General features: G+C 38.6%; 1 protein-coding gene across 1 annotated transcript; it reads left to right on the top strand.

Moving 5' to 3' along the window:
- The first annotated feature begins 86 nt into the window (after window positions 1-86).
- Window positions 87-9,820, top strand: LOC137608863 (sodium- and chloride-dependent betaine transporter-like). The gene is made up of 14 exons (XM_068335453.1): window positions 87-243; window positions 353-487; window positions 991-1,128; window positions 2,126-2,216; window positions 2,413-2,545; window positions 2,625-2,759; window positions 3,807-3,910; window positions 5,085-5,209; window positions 5,289-5,401; window positions 5,493-5,630; window positions 5,712-5,814; window positions 5,921-6,021; window positions 7,815-7,985; window positions 9,644-9,820. Exons 1-14 carry the CDS (start codon window positions 87-89, stop codon window positions 9,746-9,748), a joined length of 1,749 nt encoding a protein of 582 aa, XP_068191554.1. The 3' UTR covers window positions 9,749-9,820.
- Window positions 9,821-14,739: the final 4,919 nt, after the last annotated feature.

Consider the following 14,739-nt stretch of genomic DNA (forward strand, 5'->3'; position numbering starts at 1 on the left):
CATGGAAATTTAAAATTAAAAGTGGGTGGAATTTGTCACTCCCTTCTATAATAACAGTGACACCCATGTGGCATCTTTATAGTGAGATGACCATGCAACAAAGAAGGAGGGAAACGCAGAGGAGGGCTGAGGACAGAGGACAGTGGGCCAGTAAAACAGAATATATTCTGGTTGTTGCTGGAAATGTTGTCGGTTTGGGAAACGTGTGGAGATTTCCTTACCTCTGCTACAAGAATGGTGGAGGTGAGTCGAGTGTAAATGTAATTTCTATTTCATGCTCTGATACTTTTATGCTGATAACATTAAAGGATATCAGTGAATTTCCCATTAACACAGTCAAACATTTGTTTAGGTGCCTTTTTGGTACCATATGGTGTATTTGCGTTATTGTTTGGGATACCTCTGTTCCTACTGGAGACCTCCATTGGTCAGTACACCCAGGAAGGATTTGTCACCTGCTGGACAAAGTTATGTCCACTGGCACAAGGTGAGTTACTGTGTGTTGATGTAGAACATTTAAAGTCATGAACATTTATCTGAAGACATAAATGTACAAAATCATGTGAAAATTAGACCAATTCATCTGTCTGACATGGCCTCCACTTGTATTATTGTTATCATTGTTGTTTATTCTTATAACTTTTTCTCTGTCCATCTGTTTTCATTTTTTAGATCAATTCATTGTAATTGTGTGCAGTGAGGAAACTTCTGGTGTGCCGTGGGATATGATCCAATTTCACTCAATTACAAACAATTGTTTTTCAAAGATTGTCTGTGCTTAAAATCACCTTAAAATCACCAAACCAGTGAAAGTTCAAAAACTAAAATCAGTCAAGAGCCCTATATGACTGTTTGTGGGGTTTCACTGAATACTTTGTCTTAGAATTTCTCAACTAGTTCTGAAAATATGGTTCACAGGCTTATTCAGATTATATGAATTAATTGGCAAACCCCCATCAATGGTAAACATGTTTTTTATTTGTTTTTCAGGAGTGGGATATGGACATATTATAATCAAAATGTTTGATTTAAGTTTCATTATAATTCAAGCCTGGGCTCTCTTCTACCTGATATTCTCCTTCAGCTCCCAACTCCCCTGGGCCACCTGTGAGAACTTCTGGAATACAGGTATGCACAAGTGTTATAGTATTGTTAAAATTCTTCAGTTTGCTTATTTCAATTCAGTTCAATATATTTAATTGCACCAAATCCCACAAGACACCATAAATTATGTAAAGGCACTTAGCATTAAAAGTAGGTAGAGACCACAGAGACCACACAATCATCTGTGAGCTAGTACTTGGTGACAATGGTTGAAAAAACATAAAAACCACCCCCTTTAATAAGCAGAAACTTAGAGGGGACTTGGGAAGAAGAAAAAGTAAACAGAGGAACTAGTTTGGGAGAAAGGTGGAGAAACTGATCATGAGGACATGTTAAATATGGAAAGCAGTGAGGGGAAGGTAACAGACATGACCACAACAACTTTTATAATTAGCATCACTGTCACATGCAATTATACAGGAAAGACTGTTAGAAAGTTCATACCTGAGAAACTGTGTAGTATCATGCTCAAGGATACATTGGCATGCAAATGTGATATTAATTATGATAATAGTAATAATAATAATAATAATAATAATAATAATAATAATAATAATAATAATAATAATAATAATGGTAATGAAGGTGATACTGATGGTTTCAGTGGGTGTCAACTAGGATTCTAGCGTTAGATGGTTCGTAGTCACCAGTAGGAGGAGAAAGCACAGAGAAGCCACATAGTCAGCAAAAAAAGGAAAATTAATCACATGTAATAGAGAAGTTCTGACTGAAGGTAAAACTTAAAATTTCTAACCAAGTTATTTGGGATGGAGTCTCAGAGACAAGTTGTTGATTTAGAGGAAGAAATAATCAGAGCTAATCATTAGCCTGTGTTTTTACTATTAATAAAAGATCATCATTGACTTACTTGTGTAATAGTGCTGTATGTGGATCCAACCGCCACACTTCTTACAGTCTGGGGGTAAATTGATAGGATTTCAAGGCAGGAGGTGATGAATTTTGTCTCGAAGTAGAAAATGTAGTACAAATGTAAAAAATCCACTTATTTTTGTTCACCCAGCTGACTGTTTGAGTCTTCACAATTTGGATTTTAACTCAACAAATGGGACCGTACTGAAGAATACCACCTCTGCTGCCATTGAGTTTTGGGAGTAAGTTCAAATATGTGTTGTTTGTTTGGTCTATCATAACACGAGGTGTTCTGTGACAGACTTTTCCAACAGGTAGCCTATAGTCTACTTTTCTGGCAATAACTTTCAACCTGGCCCAAATTTGGCCTTCAGTTCCTCTCCAAGAAAGGTTTTATTCCAGAATGAGTGTGATGTCATGAATCCTCTACTTCCCCAGACGGCGGGTGTTGGGAATGTCTGGAGGCATTGAGGAGCTGGGCAGTGTGAGGTGGGAGCTGGCCTTGTGTCTTCTGGTCTGCTGGACGTTCTGTTACTTCAGTGTCTGGAAAAGTGTCAGATCTTCTGGGAAGGTCCGGTGGAAATATATTACCAGGATTGATCATCAATGACCTCAAATAAATTCTTCAGTTGATTTCCTATCTATTTCAGGTAGCATACGTCACAGCCACGTTCCCCTATGTGATGCTCGTCATTCTGCTCATAAGAGGAGCCACTCTACCTGGTGCTCTGGATGGGATCTACTACTACCTGTATCCAGACATAAACCGCCTGGCTAATGTCAAGGTAAACAGTCAATTTGTTTCTGTGCATTGTCATGAAAATATGAATTTTAAGCATAGTGCTTACTCAGATAAAATAAGTAAAAAGCAAATGTAGTCATGTTCTGCTCACCATCATGAAAGATTCATGTGTTATCCTTTATCTTAAATTTGTCCACTCCCATCAATGTATGACCAGTACCTTCATACTTAATGGAAGAATGTAAACATGGTTATGCTCTAGGGTAAAAGGCTAATATCTGGAAGTGGATCAGGGTATGAACGTCTGTCAAAAATCAATGTATGAGCTGGTTGAAGACTTTTAATGTCTGAGTTTGTTGATTACATATTCTAATGAGAGAGATGTTTTGTTGATGATTTAGGGGACGGGAATCTTAACAAGCCAATGGCTTCTACCCGTTAACCCTTTTTTTTTTTTTTCGGATGTTGTTGATGATGTTTCAACACTGATGAAAGTGAAATATGCTGTAATAACATGTTTGGAAATAAGAAAAAGAAACTGAATAAATAAATAAATACATAAAAAAATAATAAATAAATACTAGTAGATCTAAAAGAGAGCAGGGAAATTTCAAGCACTATGTCCCCCCAAAGAGCTCAATGGGGATTTACAAACCTCTTACATCCTGATTTTATCTGCTACCTGGAAGCTCTTTCACCAACAAACAGACCAATGCTGAAGTTGTAACATCAAGTACCTGTGATGCAGCCCACGTCACATGTTATTTTTATGTGCAGGTGGTGAGATATGATGAAATTTCAGGAGAATTCTGCAACATTATGTTGCTGTGATGCAACAAAAAATATTTAGTGGATGAAGAACCCACAGAAACTTTTCATCACCAATGGATAAATAATGGATGACTTGTCATTTTAGACAGAGCAATAAAGGAATGTACTATAGACGGTTTTAGTTAAGATAAGTAGGCATTGGTTGCTGGGTTTGCTCCTTTGGCTGAGAAAGGGCTGTTTTCATCTTTATTTGTCTTATCAGATCATATCGGACTCTATCATCAATATAAAGAGCAAAATCTTTTCTCTCCTATCACAGGTCTGGTTAGAGGCGGGATCTCAAATAATGTTCTCATACAGCCTTACAGCTGGAACACTGACTGTCCTGGGCAGCTATAATGAATACAACAACAACTGTTACAAGTAAGTAAAATGCAAAAATTATGACAATTTGCATGTGTTTTAGCATTGAATAAAAGGCTAAAGGACTTTACAAATCTATTACATGACAATATTCCATCCATCCACCCATCCATCCATTTCTCAAATATTATCCAAAGTGGTCAAATTCCAAAATCCATCTCAAGAAACACCTACCAGCAGCTTTGAGAGAACTCAAAGACGTGCACCAAGATTATATTTAAAAAAAGTCACAAGCTAAATTATGGTGAGTTCAGAGTATTCAACTTCAGTAAAAAATTTGTGGGACGGCGGTGGCTCAGTGGTAGAGCAGGTTGTCCAATTAATCAAGATTGGCGGTTCGATTCCTGCTCCTGCCGAGTCATTTGTTGTAGTATTCTTGGGCAAGAAACATCACTCTCCTTGTCTCCAGTGAGGCACTCACTGATGTGTGTGATTGTTCAGGTGGTTGTCAGAGGGGCCGTGGGCGTTGAGTAGCAGCCACGCCTCCGTCAGTCAAAACACATAGACTAGAAACCTTCTGATTTTCTTGGTTGCTACTTTTTTGGTAATGTTGGCAGTTGGACATTTCATCAACATGCCACCCAGCTACAGGATGGGTAGCATGACACATTACTTGTGCTTTTGAGGTGTTAAATTCAACTTTGCCTGGTAGATAAGAAGAAGAAAGAAGGAACACACATTTATTATCCCTCTTGGGGAAATCATCTTTTCACTCTTACTGATGAACATGCATAATTTTACAGTATTTATTAGTACAGGCCCCTGAAACAAACACAAAACAAACACCAAGATATGTTCTTGGTCCAGTTTTATTCGGCATTTTGCATATGTAGATGTGTAAATTTAAACACAATTAGGCAGCAAATCCCCTAAAGATAAGAATCCACCAAATTAAAGCTTAAGATGCTGGACACATGAGGTATCAGCAGCACATATGTTACTCCAAGCAGGACACTATCCTCAATCCAGGTGCACCTTGAGATTCTGTCCATGACAAATGTCTACGGGATTGTTGACAAGGGGCAATCTAGGCAGAGTCCAGGTTTCTGTACCACACTGGTCTGATACAATACTTCTCAAACATAATATGTTCAAAAGATGTTCAGAACCTTTATACTACTAAAAAAAATATCTCCAATTTAAGTTGGGTCTATTGTCTTTTTGTGACCTCCAGGGACTGCTTCTGGATCAGTTTGCTGAACAGTGGGACCAGTTTTGTTGCTGGATTTGTCATATTTTCTGTACTTGGGTTCATGGCACAGTCACAGGGTGTGACTGTTGACACAGTGGTTCAGTCGGGTAAGTTAATATGCAGCATTTACTGACATGCTGTCCAAAAACACAGTTATTCTGTTTCTTGATTATTTCCTGTCCACAGGTCCAGGTCTAGCCTTCATAGCTTACCCTCAGGCAACAGCTCTGATGCCGTTGCCACAGTTCTGGTCTGTGTGTTTCTTCTTGATGCTCTTGTTCCTCTCCATTGACACACATGTAAGACATTTTCTTTATATTAGACTTTGATTCATTTGCATTTTAGTGAAGGTAAAATACCTAACTGGTGCTACATTAAATCCAATCTCAGTTTGTTACAGTCGAATGCTTGATCACCTCAATAATGGACTTATTTCCAAAGCTGTTTCGGACAACTGGAAGACATGAAATCTTTGTCTTCATTATCTGCTTGATCTTCTTCACCATACATCTGATGTTGGCTACTGATGTGAGTGAAATATTCCCTTTTTCATATTAAATTACTTTCTATCTGCAATGTTTCTCATAATAAAGTTGCTTCCTGTTATAGGGAGGGATTTTTATCTTTCAACTATTTGATTATTATGGAACAACAAGATTTTGTCAATATTTCATGGCTTTATCTGAGTGTCTGGCACTATCCTGGGGTTTTGGTAAGCAAAATCTATTTATATAAAATATTCCCAAAAAAGTTCAGATGAAACACAAGACAAACAGATATAGTGCTAATTGGAGTGGTTTTATTTTGATGTTTACCAGGTGCTGATCGCATTATTACTATCATTGAGGATATGACAGGCCAGAAACCAAATGTTTTCTTCAAACTGTGTTGGAAGTACATCATTCCTGTGGTGTCACTGGTGAGTCAAAACCAATTTTGCAGAAAACATGATTATATTGCATTTGTAAATGGGGCTCTACCTAAAATTCTACCCTGGAAGAACACTGGATCCTCTCCAGCCACCAGTCCATACTCCGTGTTTTTTGTCTTGACCAGGACTCAACCGGCACCTATCCACTTCACAACCCAACTCCTATGTTATACATGTCATACATGTCTAAGAGGATCACACAAGAGACTGAAGTACTGGCCATAATGGATGTATAGTCCTCCTATAAGGAAATGCTAATTCTACCACTGGTCAGGTGCACGGCACAAATCTTTCCCTGTTACTCTCCATTACTCTCGTACATCCACGTGTTTCTTGGGGAACTGCAACTTAGGAAACATTGTTCAACTTGATGAGGTTAGATGATGGATTTTGCAAAATCAACAGGGAGAATCACACACACGATAATGAAATACTGTGTGGTTTACTATTAGCATGATGGTTCAGCACATAAATTAGGTGAATCATACTAAGGTTACACAGGGTTTGGACAGGCCTTGGCAAAGGGCCTTGAAGCCCATACTCCTGGAGCACTTCCCACAAGTTAGATAGATAGATAGATAGATAGATAGATAGATAGATAGATAGATAGACAGACAGACAGACAGACAGACAGACAGACAGACAGACAGACAGACAGACAGACAGACAGACAGACAGACAGACAGACAGACAGACAGACAGACAGACAGACAGACAGACAGACAGATAGATAGATACTTTATTAATCTTGGAGGAAATTGGACATATCCACTGCTCAGGCATTACATAATGAATAAATACTGGGTAAAAACCAGGAAAAAAAATACCGCAAGGGATACTGCAAGGGATGCAGTGGACAAATATTTTCTCCAGATCCACAAAGCACGTACGGACTAGTTGACCAACCTCCTATGAATCCTCAAACACTTTATAGAGATTGTAGAGCTGGTCCACTGTTCCATGACCGGGACGAAAACCATTGTTCCTCTAGGATCCAAGGTACAACTAACAGCCTAATCCTTATTTTCAGTAGCCTAGAACGGACTTTTCCCGTATGACTGAGGAGCATGTTCCCCCTGCAGTTGGAGCACACCCTCCAATCCCCTTTCTTGAAAAGGGAGAACACCACCCCAGTCTGCCAGTACAGTGGTGCTGTCCCCGACTGCCAAGCAATGTTACAGAGACTTGTCAACCAAGACAATCCCTGCATATCCAGAGACCTGAGATACCGCAAATGATACTGCCACTGAGGAGCTTGCAACCACCCCGCTGACTTCAGCCCTGGTGATGGACCAGTCCACCTCTGAGACCTTGGGTTCTGTTTCCTCCATGGAAACTGTCACTGCCACCCAATCCACACTGCACCGATTCCCTACGGTTCCCTCAGCAGGTAGTGAGTCCACCCGTGGTTAGGCCTACGTCATCCATTCTGCCCTGCAAGCAGAGGCCCGGCCACAAGGCACTCACATCGGAGCCCCAACCCTGGGCCTGGCTCCAGGAAGAGGCCATTGTCACGGTCCTTCTTTTATTTCTCTCCATAGAAGTTTTTGACCTGCTCTTAGTCTGTTAACGTCATCTAGGACCTGTTTGACGTGGGAGACCCTACCAGGAGCATAAAGCTCTCAACAACATAGATCCTTGGATCATTCAGGCACTCAAACTCCCCCCACCACGATAAGGTGGTAGTTCAGGGGGGTACCAAAAAATTCAGGGATCACCAAATATTCTACTGCTTTTCTTGTGAATGATGAACTCAATTCTTTTCTTTCTACAATTAACAGATTTCCTTCATCTTGTACCTGGTTGAGTACAAGAACCTAAAGTTTAATGACTGGTACATTTACCCAGACTGGGCGTACGCACTGGGATGGATCATGATGCTGTCGTCTGTTCTCATGGTGCCACTGTGGGCAACTGGAAAGATCCCTGTGATGATAAAGACACCCACATTGGTGAGTGTCTTTAGAGCATTATTAGTACCTCTGGGTGTCTCAACAATAGTTTATTGCACCATTAGATTGTATTTAGTCGCATCCCACTTGTTATTGTTGGTACACTTTGTACTTATTTAGTCTGATCATTACTGATAATTAATTGTACCGACTGAGTAACATACATACAAACATACTAACTAACATATATGCAGGTGTTTGTTAAAACACCTGCATATATGTTTTAAAACACATGCAACTTAATGTGCTCTTAATTTCCCTTCGGGGATTAGTAATGTATAAAATAAAATAAAATAATCCTTGATTGTCCCACAGTGGGGAAATTTGTGCGATCGTGGCAGCTGGGGGGGAGGGGTGTCATACATAAATACTTAAATAATATACATACATATTAATATATGTAACATATGAAATATACATATTCACATATGGTATACATACAGTATTAACATATATCATATTATCAACAATTTACAGTTTATATTTACACTAAAAACTATGCACTACAAACTACAAAACTGCAGATTACATCGGTAATCCGGATGTGTTTGCTGAGTGGTCTGCTGGGAGGATTGCTGGTTATAGAGTCTGATGGCCGTGGGCAGGAAGTACCTGCGATAGCGTTCCTTCATGCATCTTGAGTAAAGCAACCTATCGCTGAGGGAGCTCTCCAGTGTGCCCTGCAGGGAGTGTGAGTGGGTCTTCATCATTGATGACAGCTTGGCTGTCATCATCCTCTCCACCACCACCTCCACTGAATCCAGGGAGTATCCTAGGACAGAGCCCGCCTTCCTAATCAGCTTGTCCAGACTACAGTCTATACAAATTCAATTCAAATTCAAAATAACTTTCAATCAATCGATACTGAATTAATACTGTATATCTGAATGAGAGTAACAACCTGAAAAACTGTTGCTCCAATAAGTATTGGTACACAGTTCAATGCAAGAGATGAAACTTCTGCTGCAACTAATGTTAGTGTGTGCGCACTCATGTAGAGCTGTTTTTATTGATCCTTTAGACAGTTCTATATTTAGTTTAGTCTAATTAATCCAATGGGCTAATATACCAAAAGATGCTTTACGTTAGTCCATATTCTTCATGCTTAGAGTTAAAATGATTTCTCTAGTTTAACCCTCTGCTGCTCATACTATGCTATGACTTGGTGTAATTCAAAAAAATGTTTACATAATTTAATAACTTAAGTGGTAATCATGTGTATTAATGTTTTTGTTTCATTAATAACTACTGATATATTTGAAATTGAAATTTCATCCCTACCGTAGAAACATTCACTTAACCTGTAAATCTTTGTCTTTGTAAAGCTGAAACAAAGTCTGTTTCTCTAACCCAAACTTCATCTTCTCTGTCATCTCTGAAACAATCCACAAGCTGCTGAAAACTAAAGTATCAATAACAGATTTTAGGTGCAGTGAATGCTACCCGGACTTTTTATCCAAAAAGTGATAATTTCAGTTTCAATGTTTGAATTGTTTGAAAATTAAGTCTGCTGTTGTTTCATGTGGAACATTCAGTCATATTTAGTGATGTGGAGTGATCTGAGTGACATTTCTGTGCTACACTTTTAGCTACTGAAATGTTGCAAAAGTTCATTTCCACTAAGGTTGTGTTTAAACTTGTCCTGTTTTGTTTCCCAGCATTTGTCTTCCCTTTTACGTCCTGCTGAACATCCGACTTTGCAGAGGAGAAAGGCAGAACAGGAGGGAACAGCCACTGAACTGATATCTGCAGTTACGACTTAGCGTCACCTGTAAAGATGAACTACATACTGTAGTGCAGATATGGATAAAAGGGCAGATGATTTTATTTTATTTTTTTTATTTTCAGAATTTCATAGTGGGGTTTTTTTCTAGCTTTCATTAATAATACAAAAACTAATGAATCAGTTTTCCATTCGACTTTGTGGAGAGATCTACATGCCAAACTTCATTGGATCATCTGAAAATTCTGAAGACTTTCTTCAAAGCTATCATAAAATAATGAAAGATCCAGAAAAGTTTGGATGGAAAACTAAAAGTTGTAAAATTTTATCTGTGACAGAAAGAGAAGCAAATAAAATTAAATAAATGGATGATTCATAAGAGTTGACATGTATGGGCCATGGAGACTAAAGAGATGTCTGACTGGTTTGTGGAAATTCTACCTTAATGAGCTCTTTTTGCTGTTTCTGTATACTTCAGTTAAGTCAAACATTTTTCTTAACCTTCTCATGAATTTAATGTTAAGGGTTTTTCAATCAATAATCAGGTTTTATTTATATAATGCTTAATCATGGTATCTGACATTTCAAAGCGCTTTAACAGACAGAGAAACCCAAGTGAACCCTCCAGATCAAGCATAAGCGACAGTGGCGGAGAAAAACTCCCTCATTGAGGAAGAAACTCCGGGCAGGTCCCAGACTCTTTTGGGCGGCCATCCACCTTGACCGATTGGGTGGAAAAGAAATAAAAGGAAGATAAGGACAGGGTAGGGGAAAGAGAGATAGAAAGAGAGTGGCAGATAGGCCAGATGGAATCAGTGTCTTTATTTTATTTTAGTATTTTAGCTATAGTTCCGTATATGTCACGTTAATATTGAACTGGATTGGGTTTTGTTAGTGTGATATGTTCAATAATTGCCCATAGATGTGAGTGTGTGTGTGTGTGTGTGTGTGTGTGTGTGTGTGTGTGTGTGTGTGTGTGTGTGTGTGTGTGTGTGTGTGTGTGTGTGTGTGTGTGTGTGCGCGTACGTGCTTACGTGTATATGTATATATATGTATATATACGTATGTATGTATATATATATATACAGTAAGTGTATTTATTTCCACTAAATTTGTGTTTAAACTTTTTTATTCTTGGGATACTTTGTGGGGGTCCTTAGTGTCGGTTTACAGCTCGGTTTACAGTTTGGATCATCCATCCTTCTGATCCTACATCGTCTTCATCTCACGCTTTTTCAATGTTCCTACACTTCCTTTTTATGTTAGGTTCCCCTGTCTTTTCTGTTGTATAATTATGTCATTATGCTAATTATGTAATTAATGCAATGTCTTTGTCGGTGCCAATTTCGTCACTGTTATGTGTATTTATTTGTATCTCTGTGAGCAGATGTCACCCCGAATTTCCCTTGGGATTATTAAAGTATATATCTATCTATCTACCCATCTATCTCTTTTGTTTCCTATATATGAAGGCTCTTTTTTGTGATGTGAGAGAAATGTTTGTATCAGAGAACTTAGAGAGACTGGGTCTTTGGGAAAATGATCAAAGTATTTACAGCCTGACCTGGAAGGTTATTCAGACGGTAAGGGGCAGATCACCGACCGTAGAAGAAAATGGTGAAGATTGAAAACCTTTCCAGGAAGCCAGGTGGTAAAACAGCTGTGTTATCAATTGTAAATCTGTTGTTGGGATGGGCCTGAAAGGGTATGGAAGCTGTACATGTAATACAGATGTCAGAGACATACTCTCTCCATGCACATGTATTGAAGAGACCTAATTCATTACATCGCATCTAATTCTTCAGAGGATTAGCAACTCTCACTGATTTAGGAATAATTTTCCTGACAGTGATCAAACTGATCTTGTGGACACTGGGAAGTTTTGATTTAGGACCTGTGCCTCAATCAAACAGGCATCTGCAGATCCATCTGCTGCTCTTGCTTGGTAGCCTGAATGGTGTCTCTGCCTCGTCTTCATCAGCCCCATAGATCTACTCTCACCCTTCTCCCAGAGACTCTTTCTCTTCTCTCTCTCCCAGTGTTGTGGAAAGAAAGAAATAGCAAGAAATAGCATATAATGAAATAAAATGCTAAATGTTCTCAGCGATCCGCTGGCATTTTGTCCGGAGTGTTCCCCCGCTTCTCTCCAATAAATCTGCTGGGATAGGCTGGGATAGGCAAAGCGAAAGAGAGGATATGGAAAGTCAATGAATGAATGAATGAATGAATGGCTGGCTGGCTGGCTGGCTGGCTGGCTGGCTGGCTGGCTGGCTGGCTGGCTGGCTGGCTGGCTGGCTGGATGGATGGATGGATGGATGGATGGATGGATGGATAGTTGGATGGATGGATGGATGGATGGATGGATGGATGGATGGATGGATGGACGGACGGGTGCTCTCTCTATCTCCTTGTCTTCCCTGTAACATTGACATTACACTGGGTTGGACGTATGATGTTTACCTATGACGCAATGGAAAATGGCCTTGGGATTATATGATTATTTTAAATAGCTAATGGCTGTTCCAAGGTATATGTAAATTAAAACCATTTAACCATTTACAACCATTGAAAGCTAATCAAGGTCCTTAAATCAAATACTACATGAGCATTTTTTTTTTTTTGATTCAGCTCCAGGCTCAGCTGAAGTCAGTTCTGTCAGGGTCATGTTTCCATTATTTTCACTAATTTTAAGGACACTCAGTGTTTGAAAAAGAGACATTGCTAACTGTTTTCCTTAAAGTCTGTCCATTCTTGCTGCCCTACAGCTTCAGTTGTTTTTATAACTAACCCATTGGACTTAATGGTGGGATTGAGGTACTGTACTGTCACCTAAGAAAAGGATTTGAATATTTCATAATTTCTCATCAAAACAAAAGAAAGGCTTTTTTTAAACTTTAATGAAAATTCAGGCCATTTTGCACCTCAGAACTGATCTCACATCCCTCTTTAGCTACTAATGAAATGTGTGATGGTGTAAAAAAAGGAGTTCTTTTGTTCTGTTTTGACATTTGTGTATGTAATTTTATTCTAAACAAGTGATGAAAGAGGAACATGGAGAGGACTTTTATATTATATCAAGATGACTTAGTAATTGAAATAGAATACTGTAGTTTAATTTTATAAATATGTATTCGGAAAATGAGTAAAAATTTGAAAGCAGTTATTGATATAATATTTTCACATGTGATTAAAATTAAAAAGCTTTATTTAAACAACTTTAATATGAAACATACTTTTCACATGATTTTTTTTAACCTGGTCCAATATGTGAATGAGACTGTTTGAAAAAACCATATGTGACTTAGATATAAAACAATGTACAAATTCAAAACATAACTTTAATGTTATTACATTATTTCATTTTTTTTAAGTTCACATTTAAAATTTTTGAATTCCTCATTGAGCTAAATAAATCTATTAATATTGGTATAAATAGATTTATACCAATATTTTTTAAATAACTAAAATAAATGTATGGAGTAAGCCCCTCCCTTCTTTAGGATTCTGTCAGTCACTGGAATCAGAAAGTGAAATAACATTGACACCCATTGGTATGTTGAAGCAGGGATGAACAGACAAAGAAGAAGGGAGGAAAGGCAGAGGAGGTTTGAGAACAGAGGATAGTGGGCCAGTAACAGATTATATTCTGGTTGTTGTTGGACAGGTTGTTGGCCTGGGTAACGTGTGGAGATTTTCTTACCTGTGCTACAAGAATGGTGGAGGTGAGTAAAGTATAATCATTATTTTGTATGTAGTGGACTGAAATTATGTTAATGCCTATTCTTATGAAGGATATTAGTGAATTAATTTGTTTTTCATTTGTTTAGGTGCATTTCTGGTACCATATGGTCTTTTTGCTGTGTTGTTTGGGATACCTCTGTTTTTACTGGAGACCTCAATTGGTCAGTACACCCAGGAAGGATTTGCAACCTGCTGGATGAAATTATTTCTACTGGCACAAGGTGAGTTACTGTGTGTTTCATCTAAAGATAACTGCATCTTTAGATGCAGTTAGCATTGCGATACAATATTCGACTTGTTTCCAAAGCTGTTTCGTAGAAGAGGAAGACATGAAATCTTTGTCTTGTCATCTGCCTGATTACCTTCATTGTACAATTGATGCTGGTCACAGAGGTAAATTAAATAGTACTAGAAATTTGCATTACATTGATTGCTGTCTTCCTGCTGCAGGGAGGGATTTACATATTTCATCTTCTGGATTATTATGCTTCTCCAGAGCTTGTCACTGTTTTAATGGATTTCTCTCAGTGTCTGGCATTGACATCAGGTTTTGGTAAGTAAACCAATCTCACTTCCTTAAAATGATCTGTAAAACTGGGTAATTTTTATCACTTCTTTCAGTCATGATGTTTTTATTTTGTAATGTCACAAGACATATTTGATTAGCAGTGCTGTTAACTTCAGCTCTATGATATTCTGTTTTAATAATAGATTATTTGACTTCTTTGTGGTGAAGCCACGCGCGCACACACGCACAAACACACACACACACACACACACACACACACACACACACACACAATTATGTAATCATTTTGTCTGGCATTGGGACTGTTGTAGCTCTGGAGGCAGTGCGGTCACACATGGCAGGAAATGCAGTTCAACATAATTTAGTAGGTTAATATTAGCCAACAAACGTTTGACATGAATTATAGCAACAACAAAAAAAAACAAGAAAAACATGTATAACTGTAAGAGAGGTCTACAGGTATTTATAAAATGAAGAAAAGACATAACTTATAATCACATTCCCTCCACAGAGCTCCTTCATCCTTTACCTGGTTGAGTACAAACACCTCCAGTTTAATGACCGGTACATTTACCCTGACTGGGTCTTCGTACTGGGATGGATCATGATGCTGTCGTCTGTTCTCATGGTGCCACTGTGGGCAGCAGGAAAGATCATCGTGATAGTGAGGAGAGCCAAGGTGAAAAGTCTGTCCTCAAATGTTATATAGGGGGCACAGTGGTGCATTGGGTAGTGCTGCCACTGCAGAGCGAGGCGGTTCC

This window comes from Antennarius striatus, chromosome 15, assembly GCF_040054535.1.
Source record: "Antennarius striatus isolate MH-2024 chromosome 15, ASM4005453v1, whole genome shotgun sequence".
In the NCBI taxonomy this organism is placed as follows: domain Eukaryota; kingdom Metazoa; phylum Chordata; class Actinopteri; order Lophiiformes; family Antennariidae; genus Antennarius; species Antennarius striatus.